General features: G+C 38.3%; 1 protein-coding gene across 1 annotated transcript; it reads left to right on the top strand.

The window, feature by feature from the left end:
* The first annotated feature begins 10296 nt into the window (after positions 1–10296).
* cd93 (CD93 molecule) lies at positions 10297–13665 on the top strand. Its single transcript, XM_080870946.1, has one exon. The coding sequence runs from the start codon at positions 10381–10383 to the stop codon at positions 12250–12252; it is 1872 nt and encodes a 623-aa protein (XP_080727072.1). The 5' UTR covers positions 10297–10380; the 3' UTR covers positions 12253–13665.
* Positions 13666–18616: the final 4951 nt, after the last annotated feature.

Below are 18616 nucleotides of genomic sequence, written 5' to 3'. Positions count from 1 at the left end.
TTACCTAAGATTTAACTCAGTTTTATGAGCCGTTTTTTGCAAGGTAACAGTCTGCAACAGCACAAGTGCAGCACCTGTTCTAATAGGTATAGGTGACCCATAATGATAAAGGTGGGTCGCCTAACTAAATCTAGGTGAGAAAAAAAATAGGTGAAATAATATATAAATATTAAAAACATTGCTTGGGTTTTTTTTCTCTTTTAAAAGAAAAAGAACTGCAATTTACAATAAAATATCAATGAAATGCCCATATAGTAATAATATTTAATGAGACTATGAAACTAATAAAAACAAAACAAAACCTAACACTAAAAATAAACAGAAAAAGAAAAACTATAATAACTGATTTTAGTCATTAGTCCTAAAATTGTTAAACAAACATCTTACCTGAACGAGTCACGAAAGAGGAAACGTGTTGTTTAGTAGATATGGAGCAGGTCTGCAGGTAAGAGTGGACAGGCTTCAGTCTTATATAATGCCCACAATCCCCTAAATCAGCCAGGACAGGTTGTGGCTCCTCCTTATCTTACAATGCAAATTTCACTCAAACTCCACCACTTTCCTTGGAATTACTCTGGAACCTGCAGGGTTAGTTTTATAGGTGTTTACACACAAGTCATGTTAATTCTTAATGTACAGGTGTGATGCCCTGTATACAGCTTCCTGGTTTTTATTTAAAATAACCCAAAGGTTTGCTTGACTTCAGCGCAAATATGTAACTCTGTTGTTGTATGTTGTCTGCTAAATAAACATTATATTTTAGATGTTTGAACAACCTTGAGTAAGTTTGTTTAAACTTACAGGGCTGCCATGGTAGTTGGCATCCACTTTATTTTTGGTTTCTTCGAGCATTTGTGCATGTTAGAACTTGTAACTACACAAAGATTTTATGGCTGACAGTTAAATCTTTTTGCCTCTAAAGTGTTTGACTACTGTAGAACAAGAAAAAAAATTCACTAACAAAATAACTGACTTCACCAATTAAACTGCACGCCAAGATATTTTTGCTGATGTACATGTGCAGTAAAGATCCTGATGTTACTTGTTTAACAAAGATTTACTATATGATATATTTAAATATTTACAGACGTGGACAAAAATGTTGCTACCCTTCGGTCAATGAAAGAAAAACTCACAATGGTCACAGCAATAACTTTAATCTGACAAAAGTAATAATAAATAAAAGTTCTATAAATCTTAACCAATGAAAGTCAGACATTGCTTTTCAACCAAGCTTCAACTGAATTATTTAAAAAATAAATGCATGAAACAGGCCTGGACAAAAATGATGGTACCCACAACTTAATATTTTGTTGCACAACCTTTTGAGGCAAACACTGCAATCAAACGATTCCTGTAACTGTCACCTCTCAGCAGGTATTTTGGTCCACTCCTCATGAGCAAACTGATCCAGTTGTTTCCGGTTTGAAGGCCGCCTTTTCCAGACTGCATGTTTCAGCTCCTTCCAAAGATGCTCAATAGGATTGAGGTCAGGGTTCATAGAAGGCCACTTTAAAATAGTCTTATGTTTTCCTCTTAGCCATTCTTGGGTGTTTTTAGCTGTGTTTTGTGTCATTGTCCTGTTGTAAGACCCATGATCTGCGACTGAGACCAAGCTTTCTGATACTGACCAGCACATTTTTCTCTAGAATCCCTTGATAGTCTTGAGATTTCATTGTACCCCGCACAGATTCAAGACAACCTGTGCCAGATGCAGCAAAGCAGCACCTGTCACGGCCTGGGGGATCGGCAAGGCGCTGGTCGGCCTTTTTTTTTTCTTTTCTCTCTCTTGCGCTCTCTCTCACCTCCTCTCTGTCGCTGGGGCAGAACTCATTGTGGGTTCACGCCCTCGGCCCTCGGCCCACGGAAAAGAACACACCTGATGCCCATCAAGGTGAATGGCATTTCAGCCAGGAGGTGACTGCTGGTCTTCGCTGGATTGTTGTCTACCACACGTCAGTGAGAGTCAAGCTACAGCTCAAGATAAGTCAAGTGTCTTTTGTGAATATCATACTCATTCCTGTTTCCTCATCTACAGACCCCCTGGATAACCTTTCCCATGTGAATCTGTGTGTCAAGTGTGAAGAAAGGAACTGCAGTCATGTATGTGGAGAGTTGGAGAGCGAGTGATTCCCCCCCTTGGATTTCCCTGGAGTCCCGTCCCTCACATTGTTGTATATAGCACTGCCCGGCACTCTCTGTATATACACCTGGTGAACTCTGTAAATAAATCCTTGTGTTCAGTTGATTCAGGAGTCCTGCGTTTGAGTCCCCTGCATCTTTGATCTGTCATCAATTTCCTCCTGCAGCCACGTCCAGGGAGGTTGGCTTAAGATAAGATAAAGGATTTCAAAAGAGAGACTCTGGATTAACATGTCCCTTTGGCCACATTATTTTCTTTCTTTTCTAGGGGTACCATCATTTTTGTCCAGGCCTGTTTCATGCATTCATTTTTAATTCAGTCAAAGCATGGTTGAAAAGCAATGTCTGACTTTCATTGGTTAAGATTTATTATTGGTTTTGTAAGATTAAAGTTATTTCTGTGACCATTGTGAGTTTTTCTTTCATTGACCGAAGGGTACCAACAATTTTGCCCAAGTCTGTATATTATAGGAGAGGCTGACTTATGGAGCTTCTTTGAAATCTCACTTGAGACGAGCATGTGGGCATGTGCTTCTTTTTAAAACTTTCCCGTTCCATTTTGCAGAAGTTGAAGTTTTTCAACATTAAATTAAAGGCTGCTTTGAATAACAGGAGGAGGCATGCATAGGCAGCCAGATAAAACTGTGCAATAAATATTGGAAATTCCTCAGGCTCCTCAGTTCCTCCTATTATAATACAACCACAGACAAAGAAAAGCATGAAAGATATTACATACGTAAGCCAAAATGGAGCAGCAGTGAAAAAAGCTTGACTCTAGTTTCCAGGTGTTATAGTGGCAAAACAAGCCAAAATAATCACCACTGTGGCCAAACATCTACACTTTGGTCTCTTCTCAACAAAGGACATTGTTACTGAAGTCTTGTGGTTTGATCAGATGCGACTTTGCAAACCTAAGCAGAACCTGCACAGACATCTGAGTCCAATCAGCGTCATGCCTGCCTTCTTGGAGCCAGTCAGCCTCCACTCTGCATGGTTTAAATGTCAGTGCTCTTCCATCAATCTCCCCTTCAGACATTCCCTTGTGGAACCCACCTCTTTCCCATCTCCACCTCACTGGAGTCACTCAGAGCCACATCCTAGCCTCATCTTCACTACCACTGGCATCTATAACTCCGGGGTGTTCTGGAGTACTTTCTTTTGATCATGGATGTAATGATGCATTTGTTATGATAAACTTGAATCTTAATAAAATATGTTGTAAAATATTTCTTTATATCTATTAACTAGAAACACGTGAGACCCTAAAAAAACAAAAAACACCCAAAACAAATAAAATAAACGTAAAATAAAAAGTGTTCTGCATCACTGAAAATAAAAACTGGCTTTATGTGACTGTGATTATTTCCCCCCCAAGGCCTTTTAAACATGACTTTCCTTGGAACTGAAAGTTAAATGAATTATGATCACATGCTTGTTTTCACTTGCACTGCTTAACAAACCAGTTATAGAATTTGATGTGCATAAAGTCTTTAGGGAGAAACCCAATATACAAGGGACTCTCAAAAGGGCAGAAGTTGTTGTTATTGCCCTGTCTCGGTAAGATACATACTCTCTAACAAAGCCAGCGCTCCTGAATGTCATCAGCTCAAACAATCTAGTTTATTTTAAGGAAACAGTCTTCTTGCAAAAAAGCCCACTGATGAGTTGTGGTAATAATTCTAAGACAGTTCTTAGACTAACCAGTTTTCTACTTTTTTCTTCTTTGTTTTCCAATAATAAAGCTTATTTGTTCCTCTCTCAGCCCGACTCCTACTGAGCACTCTTTACAGGCCACAGCTCTGTTCTCCAACACTCCCCACTGCACGCACTGGCTTGCGGCCTGCCTGTGATTTATTTTTTTTCATTTGTTAAGAAAAAAACAAACAAAAAAACAAAAACAAATGTGATGAACAAACCACACAACCTGCAACTACAAGATAACCAGAAGAGTACATGGTTAGGTTACTTTCACACCATAAAAACCTGTTTAGAGGCAAACCTCTCCCATGCATCCTTTTCACCACCGTTATACATCAGTGGTGAAATCAGCAAAGATGCACTTGAATGTCTCATCTGTTCTGGATGTTGAAGGATTCCCCTCACTGGCCATAATTTCCCCATTATAGATTACTTATATACAGTATTTCTAGGTGTATAGGTGAAGTTAACACTTGCATTATTGTAAGCCAGTGTCAATGTTAAGGCCTAAATTGCCATTAGAATATTGCAATTAGGAGGATAACTGCAATTATAAACTAAAGCTTTTTATCAGAGTGTGAGCCTGTCAGTGAGCAAAAACTCCTTATCCAGGCTGGCCACGTGAGAAGGGTTACTTTGTTTCCTTAAGGAGGCCAGAGGTTATAAACTCAGCAGTCAGGATATGGGAATTTCTATAGAAAGGGGCATCTGTACTTTCACACCTTTGCTAATGAGTTAATCTGAAATTTGTGGTAAACACAGATTCTATGTCATTCTTTTGCATGTTTTACCCTGTTCAGTCTAACCGCCTCTACCTGCAAATTTAGGATAGGCAAGCTGGCAAAGCACATTTCCAGTTTATTTATTCAGAAGTCTTTCTTGCATGATAGCGCATACAGTGATCTTATCACGTTCAGATCCTTTCAAGTGATGGGGAAAAATGAAACTAAATTACTGGTGTCATGTTAAGACCTGCCTATGGCTGCACAAGATGAAGATGAAGAAACTAAACTAAGATAACTAAAGGATGCCGTCAAATGCTGGAGTCTCCGAGGCCAAATTATCAAACAAAATCAACCCATTCCCAAGAAAATAGTTTAATTAAAAAGAAGGTAATGGTGAATTTCCCATCTAGTGAGAAGAAAAAGGAGTAGAATAGGCAGCAACAAAAAGGACAGGAGCCCTCATAAAAACCCATAATGAAAGTATTATTTTTACTCATGTAATTGTTGATTATTAGCATCGAAATAGTAACTGAATGTGATGCACTGTTATGTTTACAGAGAGAAACACATGTTCGGTAACTGCACTAACAGATAACGAGGACTTTAATCAAAATATAATTAGCCGCCCAAAAGGGGAAAGAGAGAAAATTGTAATGGAAAACCAGATTACACAAGGTTTTTGTGATAGTAGCTAGCTGGCAGTGCCAAAATGATTTATCATTTCTGTAGCTACTCTGTTCTACGGCTATATCCCAAAAAGTTGATTCTGTTCAGCTGGACGTGGGACAAACGTTTCATCCCTCATGACTTCTTCTGAAGCATCAAGATATCTGTGGGTGGGTGCGTAATGCCAGTTTGAGTTTGAGTTTGTTTTGTTCACACTAAACAACAAGCGAGCGAGAGAGATACTGCAACATGGCCAAACTTGTCTCCAAATTCGTAGTCATTTCGTTAAATTATGTTTTTGTTACGCAGCGGACCATGAAGACCACTCTACCCACATTTTAAAACTGAGACCTTCTAAAACATGAAGTCAAAAGATATAAGTCTTTTGACTTCAAGTTCTGTATGAGAACTCTTATGCCAGTCAAGGAAAAACTTATTTTTTAAGCTACAACATCAGTTTGACGTTAGAAAAGTAAACACCAAAGACTATGGGCTTTGAAACGTCTTGAACCAGAAAAATCGAAGCAGAATATTTCATTCAAACACACAATAGGTGTTCACAAACGTGAAAAAAAATATTAAAATCTTCTGAGAATTATTCTCTTTTACTCATGCCTAACGTTGCGTTGGTCTTATATTCATCAGTCATCGGGCGATGGTCTGATTTTCTAAGCTATTTCCAGTCAAACTGGTACCACTTGTCTTTAAAGTGTTCCCAGAAGCGATCACTAATCTCTTTACTGTTATTTGGACATGCCAAAAACAACAACAACAACAAAAGGTTTTGTAGGCTGTTGACTTCGGAGGCCATTCTGTTGTTTTGTTGATTCTCTTTCAGTTAACAGGTGTCACTGATGGCATGTTAACTGTAAATGAACAATATCTAATTAGACTCTAGCTAGAGACCTGGACATTTCTGTTAGAAGCCAGTAGAGGGCAGTAGTGGAAATGATGGTGATCACACAAGAGAAGGTTGGGTCTGTAAAGACCTAAAATCATACATTAAACATACATCCTTGTTTATCAGAAACGATGTGATAATACACAAAAAAGTCTTTGGTGGAGGAAAAATAATTTTACTCAAATATTTTAACGTCACAATCAGTGATCTGATTGCTGACACTATTAACATGTACTCTATTCTCTTTGACTTCACTCAAGTGGTGCAGTGCTGCTATGCCCCAGTGTGATGGCTTAACCCATATTGTGCAGAACTAGAAGGTCATTAATGCTTTAATCTCTTACAGACTATAAGGAGACTATGACGATTGCAATGCACATTATTCTGACATCAGCAGGGAAAGCGTATGAAAACTGTGCTTCCTTCAACATCAGAATCTCAAATGTTGTGAATCGTGCCTACAGTTTGCCAACTCCTCTGTGATGTCCCAGTGCAGGATTAGAAACTTCCTTATGGCTGCTAATTTTTGACTGAACATCAAAGGTGACGTGGTCTTTGCAGAGCCCTCGGCAGGCTAAGTCATTGATAAACAAAAGGTTTACATAGGTTATGTTTTCTATTATGTTTTAAAAATGTAATTGAACTTGAATTTCAGGTAAAAATTGTTTTTTTGTTTTTTTAAATTTCTCCCTGTAATTACAATACAGTAATTGTATAAGTGAGCATGGAGGCTGGTGGAGGGAATAATGTCCCAGTGGTGATGCTGGGTAATTTCCTGCCTTTAAACAAACACACTGCCTAATATTCTAGATAACATAACATGGCAATAAAATATATGAAATTAAAGGTATAACCTAACCAGCTCTTCCTTATTTGTAGCCGTCTCAGAATAAAGTTGGCACATGAATTACAGCTGTAATTAAATGTTCAATCACAAAGAGTTGAAAACATACTCACCTGTTTTGCTCGTGTCTCCTTTAGCGCTCCCAATTCCGAAGAACTTCATGCCTTTGCTGTGTTTCTTTAGCAACCACAGCTGTCATCACATTTTCCCTAGAATAAGTGTAACTTACTTGCACAGATTCCTGAGCAGAGGTTCCAGCAGGTTATCAGCTCATAAAGCTGTCCTGCCCTGACAGGTGCAATGAATCTCTGACTGAAGGAGCTGTCAGTCAGCATGAACATGCCTAAAATGCAAATATGGAGATTGCATTTTTGAATGAAAAAAAAAAAAAGCTCACTGAATATTTGTGTTATTTGCAATATTTGCAAGTTGGGGCAAGTTTCTACCATCTTTTATCACCTGGTACAGTTTATCCATCATAGGCTTTGATTGCTTTGATCGAGGATGGAAGTCTAGCCAATACCACAGATGACATGGAGAGTCATAATCTGGTTCTCAAATACTTTCTTACTTACAGTTAAGTCTTTGCTTAGCAGGAGATAATGGAGGACAATAGGACAAATGTGCTGTCAACCCAAGAAATAGTGTCACTATAGGTCATGGTTCCTGTAAAAGTAAATAACCCGAGTTACCAACCTCCCTTTACAAACAAAACTGTGCCATGCTGTCAGCACTTGCTGGGGTGATTTTATCCAAGTCATGATGAAGCCTGTTGTTTCCTCAGACTTTAAATAGCAGAATCCACGTATGGACTTATATTGTACTCAGTGTTCTCTGTTTAGCTGCTCTAACAGCTGACATGGCTTCCAAGTTTTCCCACCACTGGATATCTGAAGGTTTGTTGGCAACTGTTCTGTTATTAATCATATCCTTCACTCTGAACGCCTTCCGTGACATTAATATTGAGAACACTTAACACTTCAGAAATGTTTTCATACCGATGTGTGCGTCAGCCTCTCCAGAGAGCTCTTTTGACTTCATTGAATTGATTTTGCCCTGACCTTATGTACATTGTGCCAGACTAAATGTTCTTGCACAATATATCTTGGACTCCAGACAAGTTTGTTAGCAAAGTAAACAGGATACATCTGGCCCACAGTTTCTCGTCCCACAGGAATGCATGTTTTTACCTTTTCTTAATGAGCTGTTAAGTGTCTGAGACAGTGTAAATATCTTCGACTGAGAGAAAGTTGCCAGGATGTAGTGGAAAACTTAAAGCATTATCATTTAACGACACTACTTTCTGCTACTAATTAATAGCTGAAAATATAATCCTACTATTACCGACTGGCCGGAAAACGTGTCAAAAAAATATGGGCAAAACAGAAGCTAGACTCCCTTTATCATGTAGTTGCGCTCAACTACATGTCCACTCTTGTCTGTCAATTTCTCTTTCTCTCTCTTTATAATAATATTTAGAATGAATACAGGCTTTGACTTGTCACATCCTTTAGACTTGCTCTCACCTGGATTTAGATCTGTACTGTAAACAAACAATGAAGCGCAGAACAGGAATAGAAGGTAGATAGAAAGTAAAATAAACTTTACATCAGCTTCTTTACCGGCAACTTGTAATATGCCAGCAGACTAATGGCTCCGAAAGTTAAAATTGGCCAATAATCTAGTAATTTAAGCTACATAAGCTAATGTTTCTGATGCTATTTAGAGAACAAATTCAAATAATGCAGGGGCGATGTTGTGACTTATCAGAACAGTTTGCACTTTTACAGTATTTCATATAAATGTTTTAAATCTGCATCTCTAATTTATATCATGAAATGACCTCTGCATCTTCTTTCTGCCAGAGCAACCAAAGTCTCATTTAATCTATTAATGACAAACCAGCCTCTGTGTGAGCGCTCTGGGTAGCTTTCATTTTCCAGTAGAGGAGATGGCAAAATATGATTATAAAACAATGTCAGAAAATAATATTAAAACACATTATCATTACCCTGATAAAGGGTCTAAACACACCCATGACCTAAAAAGAAGATGAAACCATAAAAAAACCATGTACGTTTACAGTGTTTTAATTATGGCTGTGAAAATACCAAAATAAAATTTTATTAAGTGGACCACATATTAAAACAGACACACCCTCAGGTCAACAATCCCGAATTATATTTTTCATATAGCTTCTCAGAATATTGAAAAAATTTTTTTACATGTTTTTATTTAAAATTGGAAAATATTTTAGCCAAACAAATGGTGTTTGACATATTTTCAAGTATTTTTTAATTTCCAAATATAAACTATAAGAGTACTTGCAAGAATATAACCAGAAACCTAAATTAAATATAAACAGCTGAATTACAAAAGCTCGTGACTGGGTTGAATTCAAAGAAATCTGCTTCAGAAAATATTGCAAACAATAGCTTAAATATAGATGTTAAGGCAGTTTTCTATAAAGTGTGAGAATTACTAAGTCACATCACATCAGAAAAGATTTACGTTTGTTTTCTGATCGTTGTCATGTAACTAAAGCCACCAGTTTCGTAGATTCACCCAGTTTGGTAAAATGTAGTTATTTGAATTTCCTACACCAAAGTAGACAGGCGGTGATTAACCTGATAGTAATAATATTTTAAATAGACTTGGAAGAATTTATTAGCAAGGCTTTGTTTGAAGTAGACACTATTTAAGTGCCACTGTGCACTCAGAGGGTGGAGATTGGTGTCTGTTTCCTGTGATTGAAGTCGAGGCACTTCCTGTATTTAAACAAATACAGGAAACGTCTGTATTCACATGAAGGCCCGCAAAGGTCTTCTGTACTTGCCCTCCAAAAAGTTATTGGGTTTAAATATGAAAAAGCAGTAATCAAGAGTTATGTAAATTGTACATTTTGGGAGGTTTTAAACAATCCATTACAGTATGAATATTAAAACTCATATTTTGGTTATTATACACAAAAGATTAAAAAGCAGCATAAGAGCTGGGGGTAGGCAGCAAATCTAATCAATAGTGATACTTCTATACCTGCATAACAGGAGGAAGATTACACATTAATAAAATACTGATGGTTTATGATAAGTGCAATTTTAACATCTTTATAGTAAATAATGAGGTGAAGGTCAGACGTGGCGACAGAGTGGCAAAGTTCACGGGTTCACTTCCTGTGGCGGCTATTTGTAATGGCACAGTCCCCTCCATGAATCTGACCGCTCCATGTTCATGTATTGAAAGGCACCACAATTCAGGGAGTCTGCTTAAAAAGCTTGAACTCTGCTGGGGCCGGAGACATCTGGATAACCAGTCAAAACACTCCAGAGCCTTTCATTGTTTTCTTCCTCGAAACGGAACCAGTCAGCATGGGAGTAAGAAAGAGCTACTAACTGCTGCTAAACATGATTTCCGTCTTTAGTTTTGCAAACAGGATACTGGAGCCTGAATGTTGCTTTGAGAAACACTTGTTCTTTGGCTACGAATGGGCAACCACTTATTGGTCTCTTTTTACCCTAAAACTCCCAGGAACCCTTTGGAGAGCAAACATTTTGCTGATCTTCGTGGCAACTATGTTGTGGCTTCTTGTCCTGCAGCTCATTAACAGCTTCGAAGGTTTATCAGGGTTTGAACATGAAACGCTGTGCACCTCTAATGCCTGCTTCACTGCACACATGAAGAAGGAGAGGTTTGACAAGGCCAAAGAAGACTGCGACAAAAGAGGAGGATATTTGATGACCATAAGAGACCGAAAAGAAGAGGATGTGGTGCGCTCACTTCTCTCATTAATAAAAAGTCAACGACATGGGACGCTGCTTGAATTTTGGATTGGATTAAAACTCAAAGAAACCAATTGTGTATTTCCTGACCAGCCACTCCGAGGATTTAAATGGGTATCTGGAAATGAGGAATCCCACTACTCCAACTGGAAAGAAGAGCCTGCCTCCACATGCTTAGCAGAGAGATGTGTAAATATTGATTACAACTTTTCAAGTGAGAATCACCTGAAATGGACTGCTGTCCCTTGCAAAAAACGTAAAGCTTTTTATGCATGCAAGTTTTATTTTAAGGGGATGTGTGAACCTTTGGCTCTACTGGGGCCTGGGGAAATCGCTTACACAGTACCTTTCTCACAAGACCCACTTAAAAGTCAACTGAAGTCATTTCCTCATGGAACTTTTGCTATAATTCGGTGTAGCGATCAGGAGGATCGCATGTCTTTGTGCAACGCTGTTAACCATACCTACCGGTGGACTAACCTGGGCCCCTTTTGCAAAACAGGAAAGCGAAGCTGTGATATCAGCAATGGTGGGTGTGAACATTTGTGCCGTCAGGATGCAGATGAAATTCGATGCGATTGCAGAGAAGGTTATGAATTGGAAAAAGATGGACTCCGCTGCAGGATCAAAGACTTGTGCAGTCCTGACACCTGTGAGCATCAGTGTGTAATGAGCGAGTCGGGATATTTCTGCAAATGTCCAGTTGGCTTCGAACTGCACGAAAACCAACGCAACTGCTCTGACATTGATGAGTGCCAATCACAGGCTTGTAAGAACGACCTGTGCATAAACACACATGGCAGTTATAAGTGTGCCTGCAAAGTCGGCTACAAAATGATGGATAGCAAATGCAGGGATGTTGATGAGTGTGCACAAAGGAAATGTGAGCACATCTGCTTGAATACCATTGGATCGTTCTCTTGTTTTTGCAAGGAAGGCTTTGCTTTCTCTGAAGATGGCCATTCATGTGAAGACATTAATGAATGTGTGACTGACAGCTGTTCAGGGGCTAAGTTTGAATGTGTAAATACTGTAGGAAGCTTCATATGCACCCACCTGGAAAATGATGGAACCACTTATGCTCCAAATGTGACCTTTGCACCATTAACCTCATCAGATTACCCATCTTATGAGAAGACACAAGAAAACTTTACAGAGTCTTTAACCAGTTCTACAACTGAGCACCCATATCCTCAAACCGATTCACCCATTCCAGACCCGGAGAAAGTTACAAACAAGGATCCACTGAGCAACACAACCATGGCCACGAGTTTCGCCAAGACAATCAATTCCAGGGTGATAATCTGCGTCCTCGGTTCAGTCATTCCTCTTGTTGTGTTGATTGCAATTACTTTGTTTTTTGCAATTTTTCGATGCAGTCGCTCTAAAAAAGAAGTGAAGAAGAACACCACTGCAGATGGCTACTGCTGGGTGTCCTCTGGCTTGGATCCACGTTTAGAGAAACTATACGAGTCCATCTTGACTGATGACCCATGACCATTTAGTGACAGAAAAGACTGACTAGAGTTATGTTTATTTATGCAATTCTTGCAATCTCCTGTGATTACACTACATATCAAAACGCAAATCAGAAAACGTCATTGTCCATCAAATAGTATTTGAATAAGAGTAGAGTCATAATGGGGGAAAAATAAAAAGTAAATGGGTGTTAAGTGGAAGTGCATAATATGCTGTAAAGGTTATGAAGGATGTGTAACGACTGTTTTTATTGCACGGTTAATAGTCTGAGGCAATGTAAATATCTTTACCTATGAGAAAGTTACCAGTATTTGCTGTAAAAAAAATTTCATTCAATGTTAAGATCAGACACTTTTCTTCAGTTGTTTGTGACAATATTTTATGCTATTGTGTATAATCCTGCTATTACCTCCTGTCCTGAGAATCTGCTTGTGTACTATGAAAACAAAAGAGGATCTTTAGCTTTAATATCACAGAAAATGATCATTAGACCATTTACTGATCACTCTACAACCTGTGCCCCAAATAACACAACAAAAAAAGAAAAAAATACACAAGTATCGAAGTAAAAGTACTAAAGAGATATTATTTGTATAATATGATCATTATTACTGGTGCATTAAAATGTTGGTGGTACTTTGCTGTTTGAGCTGGCTGAAGTATAATATAATCTAAAAGTAAAAAGTGGACTAACACGTATATTCTCCAGAGAGTATACCTCACAAACATTCTTAAGAACTTAAAGGTACTTTTTGAAAAAAAAAAATTGTTTAGAAGAGCTTCAAAGGTCAAAGCTTTTGTACTGTGTTGCAGCGATATGAAGTTGAAATAGGCTCTGGCTGTAAACTCTCATTTGGACCACGTGATAATACAGCGAGTTATTTTGACCTGCCCAGAGTTCAGCACAACACATTTCAGCCTTTTTAAAGATATTATTAAACTCCATCCTGCTAAAACAGAGCAGATTCAGACTATGATAAAAAACAAAAGGTGCCTTTCAAAATGTTTAAAAATGCTGGTAATTTTCTTGTTTTTGTTGAACAAGAAGTACCTTTAAGTAAACCTGTTTAGTCTCTGACAATGACATGTACTTGTACACACCAACAAATAAGTCTTTTTGATTGAAGTTCCACATCTACACACCATCATGTAAAGATGAAACTGGTGTCAATTTATATACTGCAAGTATAAAATCTAAAATGAATTGTTTGCTTGTTTTTCTTTGTTGTTCTTATTTACATATATAGATAGCACTACCATTCATGAAGCCCATTCTATTACCAGAATTATTGTTTATGTTTCTGTAAAGGTTAATTTGTTAGAATTTGAATCCAATTTAATTTTTTTTATTTAATATTATTGTTATTATCCATGAATTTATTTTAAACACATTACTGTTTTTGATGAGGTTGCCAAATTAAACCTTACATTCCAGAAAAAAATAAATAAAAATTAGCAATCAATTGTTCTGCTTGATTAATTCCTGACTTCCCAGAGAGGTCCAGTGTGCCGGCTCACATTTTGGTATAAAATCGGGAATCTTGATTTTAGGCAAGTACTTGAATTAGTTTGGCAGTTTATATAAGAGCCCTTTGCATATTTAGTATATCTAAACGTTGTTCTTCATTTTGTTGCTGCTGGTCCTACTTCAACTAATTTTTTTTTCTTTATCTCATTTCCTTCCTGAGATACCCTGTTTCCGCAATGGCACAAAGACTGGAAATTCCCCATCGTTTAAGACAGGCAACCTTTTGCACTCCACTATGAGACAGCATGGCCTGCTTGCAGACGAGAGTGCCTGTGCTTAGGATGAGTATGACTATTCTGATGGTTTCACTGACTGTTGGAAAAGGATTGGATATAAAGCAGCCTGACCACTGCAGAGCAGTTTGCAGTAATTATGGCAAACCTGACTGCATAACTCTAAACCAGGGTGAAGTGGATTTTAAAACAGCTGAAGAAGCCTGCCATGACAGGAAAGGAGAACTTCTGCAGTTGTGCTCTAAGAGTGATAAGAGGTTGTTTGACATTCTGAGTCAGGAATTGTTTGGGAACTACTGGATCGGGCTGCATTTACCAGCTGGTGCCTGCAGCAACCTCTCAGCTCCACTGAGAGGCTATAAGTGGATATCTGGCAGACCGGGCATCACCTTTCTTCCATCCTGGAATAACCACATTCAACTCTGCTCTCCACATTGCGTATCACTGTCAAGTGATGAAAAATGGACAGAGAGACCGTGCTTAGATAAAGCTGATGGGTTTCTGTGCAAAGTTGAGCTCCAAGATGCATGCCGTGGACAAGAAGTATGGCATCCAACCCTTTTTCAAAGCTATAAAGGCTGTTCATCTGGACCATGTGAGCAGAATTGTGAGGATTTTAAGGGGGGTTACACATGCTCTTGTTTCAAACAATATATACCAGACAACAAAGACCCCAGGCAGTGCAAACCACACTGTGCACAAAAGAGATGCCCTAGTATACAAGAGGCTGGCTATGACATATGTCCTGAAGGCTTTCTAAAGGTTGACGGAAACTTTTGTGAGGACCCTAATGAAGGTCCAGTCACAACTCCTCCCGTTGTAGCGTTTGTCAAACCACCCATCAGCAACAATACACTGAAGGCGTCTTCGGTTCCTGGGGTGCGCTTTCTGTGGGTTTGGATTGTGGTCATTGTTGTTGTCATTGCATCTATTTTTGTCATTAGGTTTTATGTAGTTAAGCGTAACAGGCAAAGAGAAAATTCTAATCGCAACAACGTTGTGACTTAATTATTGCCCCAAAATGACAGTCCTCTGGCTCTTTGTTCTTTATCGCAGACTTGGGTATTCTGTGTTGTCTCCTAGTTATTTAATGGTACACTCATGAACCTAAAGGTGTGGTCCACATCACTGGGAACAGAAAACGCTAAATGTTTAAGTGGTTTAACAAGTCAAAGTAGCTCTAACCTACACCTCCAATTACTGACTGGCCTCCAACTATTAGTTCCAGTCATATTTTCTTCCTCAGAAGCCTGACCAGCAGGCTGAGCCTATGGTCATTACTCATGGTTTATTTATGTGTTTTGTCAAAAAGGAGCGTAGATTAGATGAACAACTGGCCAGATGTATAGATGAATGTAAAGAATTCCAAATGTTTTACATCTCATTTTTCCTTTTGGAAAACAAGAAAAGTGAGAACTACATTTTGATACATGAAACATTTTAACAGCCATCATTTTAGGAGGTTTACACCTTTATTTTATTACATAAGAGCTTATATGAATGAAACCCAATGTGCTGTTCTTGTTACTACTACTACAACATCATCTTCATTTCAGAAATATACATACACACACACACACACACACACACGCACACGCGCAAACACACACACGTTCTCAGACAAAAACAAAAATTAAAATAAAATAAATAGAATCTAAATTACATGAAATGACAACCGTTAAGTCTGAAATGGAGTAGGAAGAAATATGTACATACTTATTAATCCCTACCTTACGCTCACTCTATTGAATCACCATATTCAGTGTTACCCCAACTTCTCCTCATCACTTCCCCCACACAATAAGGAATGAAGGACAAGTATAAAGATAGCTACAGTGATAGCTATAATTCAGATACAATTTAGCATAGTTATATATACTATCAGTCATCAACTTTATCAGTTTTGTATTCTTCCAAAAGCAGTTTTTGAAACATCTTTATGAACTTATTAATGCTTGAACATATAATATAGAAGTATATAAAATGTTAAAGAGTATTCAAAAAGTAATCAAACTATTTTTACAATCTTAACATACTTATGTGTACTTCACGTACAGCATATGTATAAATATGTTAACGCTGACCCTTTTCTATAATCATTCACATTTGTACATTTAACTGGTTGCAAATGAGTTTTAAAGATATGACATGTGTATACTTTTATTTCAGGTCTTTTTTGAGGTAATTTTATGGTCAATTACGTTTCATGTTCAAGCGTGAATTCTTTCAGATTTGCTCTTATAGCACCATCTACTGTCCTCAAGAACAAAGTGCTGCGAAAGCAGGCAGTCAGAACTGAGTCAAATTGTAATTTGGGAAATTACAGTTTGTTCCAACAGAAACCGAATTACTTAAGCTGTATCTTCTAATAATATAGCATTAGTAACAACTGTTTTAAAATATAAAATATCTCTAATATTAATTATTATTTAGTTTTTATGGCCTTAAGACGCTGTACACCTACTTTTTTTACATTTATTTTTCTTAAGCAACATGTAATGAAATATGCTGTATAAATAAAGAGACATGGACATTGTTGCAGGTATATTGATAAATAAATTATCGGACTTGTGTTTTTCTTTCAATTTTATTTAGCAAAAAATTATTTGTCCTTTTGATTCATCTGTTCGTGCTCACTGGCCACTTTAAGTACACTTGTTGAGCTACTCGTTACTAACAATGTCTGAATGAATCAGAATTCAGCAACTCATTGCACCTAGGCATGTAGACATGGTCGAGACAACCTGCTGAAATTCAAACTGAGCATCAATAAAAAAAAATAAAAAAAAAGGAAGGTTGTTTACGTGGCTCTGAATGTGACACAGTTGTTGGTGCCAGACGAGCTGGTGTGAGTATTACAGAAACTGCAGATCTGCTGGGATTTTAGAACACAACCATATCCAGAGTTTACAGATGATATACAGGGAGTGCAGAATTATTAGGCAAATGAGTATTTTGTCCACATCATCCTCTTCATGCATGTTGTCTAACTCCAAGCTGTATAGGCTCGAAAGCCTACTACCAATTAAGCATATTAGGTGATGTGCATCTCTGTAATGAGAAGGGGTGTGGTCTAATGACATCAACACCCTATATCAGCTGTGCATAATTATTAGGCAACGTCCTTTCCTTTGGCAAAATGGGTCAAAAGAAGGACTTGACAGGCTCAGAAAAGTCAAAAATAGTGAGATATCTTGCAGAGGGATGCAGCAGTCTCAAAATTGCAAAGCTTCTGAAGCGTGATCATCGAACAATCAAGCGTTTCATTCAAAATAGTCAACAGGGTCGCAAGAAGCGTGTGGAAAAACCAAGGCGCCAAATAACTGCCCATGAACTGAGAAAAGTCAAGCGTGCAGCTGCCAAGATGCCACTTGCCACCAGTTTGGCCATATTTCAGAGCTGCAACATCACTGGAGTGCCCAAAAGCACAAGGTGTGCAATACTCAGAGACATGGCCAAGGTAAGAAAGGCTGAAAGACGACCACCACTGAACAAGACACACAAGCTGAAACGTCAAGACTGGGCCAAGAAATATCTCAAGACTGGTTTTTCTAAGGTTTTATGGACTGATGAAATGAGAGTGAGTCTTGATGGGCCAGATGGATGGGCCCGTGGCTGGATTGGTAAAGGGCAGAGAGCTCCAGTCCGACTCAGACGCCAGCAAGGTGGAGGTGGAGTACTGGTTTGGGCTGGTATCATCAAAGATGAGCTTGTGGGGCCTTTTCGGGTCGAGGATGGAGTCAAGCTCAACTCCCAGTCCTACTGCCAGTTTCTGGAAGACACCTTCTTCAAGCAGTGGTACAGGAAGAAGTCTGCATCCTTCAAGAAAAACATGATTTTCATGCAGGACAATGCTCCATCACACGCGTCCAAGTACTCCACAGCGTGGCTGGCAAGAAAGGGTATAAAAGAAGAAAAACTAATGACATGGCCTCCTTGTTCACCTGATCTGAACCCCATTGACAACCTGTGGTCCATCATCAAATGTGAGATTTACAAGGAGGGAAAACAGTACACCTCTCTGAACAGTGTCTGGGAGGCTGTGGTTGCTGCTGCACGCAATGTTGATGGTGAACAGATCAAAACACTGACAGAATCCATGGATGGCAGGCTTTTGAGTGTCCTTGCAAAGAAAGGTGGCTATATTGGTCGCTGATTTGTTTTTGTTTTGTTTTTGAATGTCAGAAATGTATATTTGTGAATGTGGAGATGTTATATTGGTTTCACTGGTAAAAATAAATAATTGAAATGGGTATATATTTGTTTTTTGTTAAGTTGCCTAATAATTATGCACAGTAATAGTCACCTGCACACACAGATATCCCCCTAAAATAACTAAAACTAAAAACTACTTCCAAAAACATTCAGCTTTGATATTAATGAGTTTTTTGGGTTCATTGAGAACATGGTTGTTGTTCAATAATAAAATTATTCCTCAAAAATACAACTTGCCTAATAATTCTGCACTCCCTGTATATGTGAAAAAAATGAAAATATCCAGCGAGCGGCAGTTTACTGGATAAAAATCCTTTGTTGATGTCAGAGCTCTAAGGGGAATTTCCAGGTCGCTTCAACAATCCGTCAGCCGGTCTCCGGACTCTCAGTTTCTGATTCAACATTT

The sequence above is a fragment of the Rhamphochromis sp. 'chilingali' genome (assembly GCF_963969265.1).
Source record: "Rhamphochromis sp. 'chilingali' genome assembly, chromosome: 21".
NCBI classification, from domain to species: Eukaryota; Metazoa; Chordata; class Actinopteri; order Cichliformes; family Cichlidae; genus Rhamphochromis; species Rhamphochromis sp. 'chilingali'.
The sequence above is the reverse complement of the archived record's forward strand: the minus strand, read 5'-3'. Positions and strand labels throughout refer to the sequence as shown.